Source organism: Propithecus coquereli, unplaced genomic scaffold (assembly GCF_000956105.1).
Source record: "Propithecus coquereli isolate 6110/MARCELLA unplaced genomic scaffold, Pcoq_1.0 Scaffold119, whole genome shotgun sequence".
NCBI lineage: Eukaryota > Metazoa > Chordata > Mammalia > Primates > Indriidae > Propithecus > Propithecus coquereli.
In genome coordinates this window covers 2,427,216-2,429,254 of record NW_012135969.1, presented here as the reverse complement: position 1 = coordinate 2,429,254, position 2,039 = coordinate 2,427,216, and the positions used below count along the sequence as shown (strand labels likewise).

At 37.8% G+C, this 2,039-nt stretch overlaps 1 protein-coding gene across 1 annotated transcript in view; it reads left to right on the top strand.

The window, feature by feature from the left end:
* The window catches only part of EFCAB3 (EF-hand calcium binding domain 3), a 48,459-nt gene that overhangs the window by 24,478 nt on the left and 21,942 nt on the right, over positions 1 to 2,039 (top strand). The window contains exon 3 of the mRNA XM_012659650.1: positions 1,295 to 1,442. Coding sequence (XP_012515104.1) covers positions 1,295 to 1,442 — 148 coding nt within the window. The remainder of the gene's footprint in view (positions 1 to 1,294; positions 1,443 to 2,039) is intronic.

Here is a 2,039-nt window from a genome sequence, read left to right as displayed (position 1 = left end):
AGGGGATGGGCTCTGGATTAGTTGGTTCGCATATGAAAGGAAGACTCACTAACTGGTAGTTTTTACTGTCTCTAAGAATTGACTAGCCCTGCAGGGCAGTCCCTCCAGGGCCAGCAAGGCCCCAGATATCAAAGCATCAAATACAGAAACTGGCAAATGTGTTCTTTACAGTGCTTAATCGTCAACTTTCCTATGAAAGCTTAATTTATTCATTCTACAAATATTTATTGAACACTTCAAAATCCCCGGCATCTTCCATTGTCACTTTCAATTGGTATCTTTGCTTCCTACTTCCCTGAAGAAAACTGAAGCAATCAGGATAGAATTTCCACAGACTCCCACCTCCAAATCTACTTCCTGATCAGCATCTCTACCTACTCTGCCTTCCACCGATTTTTTAAACAATTTGAGCAACAAAAATAAATAATACAGAATTGGACTATAAACCAAAGTATAAAATAAAAATCCACAAGTCCATACTGATTGAAATAAGTGATTGAATTTTTAATACAAAGAAGAGACAAATGGCAGAGGTAGTAGTAGCTGGAGGGGGAAATGAGGTCACAAACTTAGCAGCTTAAAACAACACAAATTTATTATCTCACAGTTCTGTAGGTCAGAAGTCCAGGTGGGCCCAGCTGGTTTCTCTTCTCTGGGTGTTACAGAGCTGAAATTAAGGTGTTGGCCAGCCTGGAATCTTATTTGGGAGCTCTGGAGGGCAGTTTGCTTCCAATTTCATTCAGATTTTTGGTGGAATTCAGTTCCTGATGGTTATAGGGCTGAGGTCTCAGTTTCCTTGCTGTTTATCAGCCAGGAGCCTCTCTTATAGGCCCTTACAGCTACTTGCATTCCACATCATGTTGCCCCTACATCTTCAAACCAGCAATGACGGGTCCGGTCTTTCTCATGCTCTGAGTCTCTCTGACTTCTTCTGCCACATATCTCTTGCTTCTATCTATGTAAGGGATCATGTAATTAGATAGGGCTCAGGATAATGTATCCTAATTATATCTGCAAAGTCCCTTTTGCCGTGTACGGTAACATGTTCACAACGTTTAGGGGTTAGGACATAGACATCTTTGGAAGACCACCTCACCTACCACATTTGGTTTTCCACCAATTAATTTATTCCAGTTCAAATTCCGTGGAAAGACACTGTTCTTTATAAGAAATATCTATTAAGTCTCTCAACACTTTTTGAGAACACGATCTCCAATCAACTGTATTGTCTGTCCTAGTCTCATTAGCATATATGTTTCTTCTTGAATAACTGTCCTGAATTCCACTTCCCTAGCCTTCCAACATGCCTACAACTTCTTCAACAAGGATAAAACAAGCTGTATTGATTTACATGGAATGATGTGCACTTTAGCTAAGTTGGGAATGAATCTAAACAAGCATGATGTCTATAATGAATTAAGATGTGCTGATATTGATGGTGAGTACTTTTGTCATTATTTTTCTCATAAAAGATTTTGGTAAATATGTATTTTTCTCTCAGTGGCTGTATAAATATGAAAAATAAATCTTACTTGCTCAAAAATATGTATGTGTGTGTGTGCATGTATGTCCCTTTGAGGATACCAATGAAGTATGTATACAAGTTATGAAATCAAATTAATGCTACAGAATGGACTATTTGAAAATCCTGTGTGGAAACTACGAGTGACTATCTCATTTCAATATCAAATGCAGGTTACCTGTCATGATGTACATTTTGGAGGGTACCTTGAAATAACAGATACAAAGTCAATAACAATTTCAAACACAGCACATTATTGAGAAAATTCAAGCCCTTTGTTTCTGTTTGAATCATAATAGAACAAATCTTCCTTTTCCATCATTAGGGTCCACTTATATTGAATTTTAAATCTCACAGCATTTTTGGTGGTATTTTTAAAGCATAAAATGTTTTTATTGAATATACTGACCTAGCAATTAGTAGCCCAAGCTGATATGTTGCGTGAAAAATACATTGAGCATATTGTCTCCTCTCACCACTCTCCACCCAACTGCCAGTGCCCCATTTAGTTCCACAT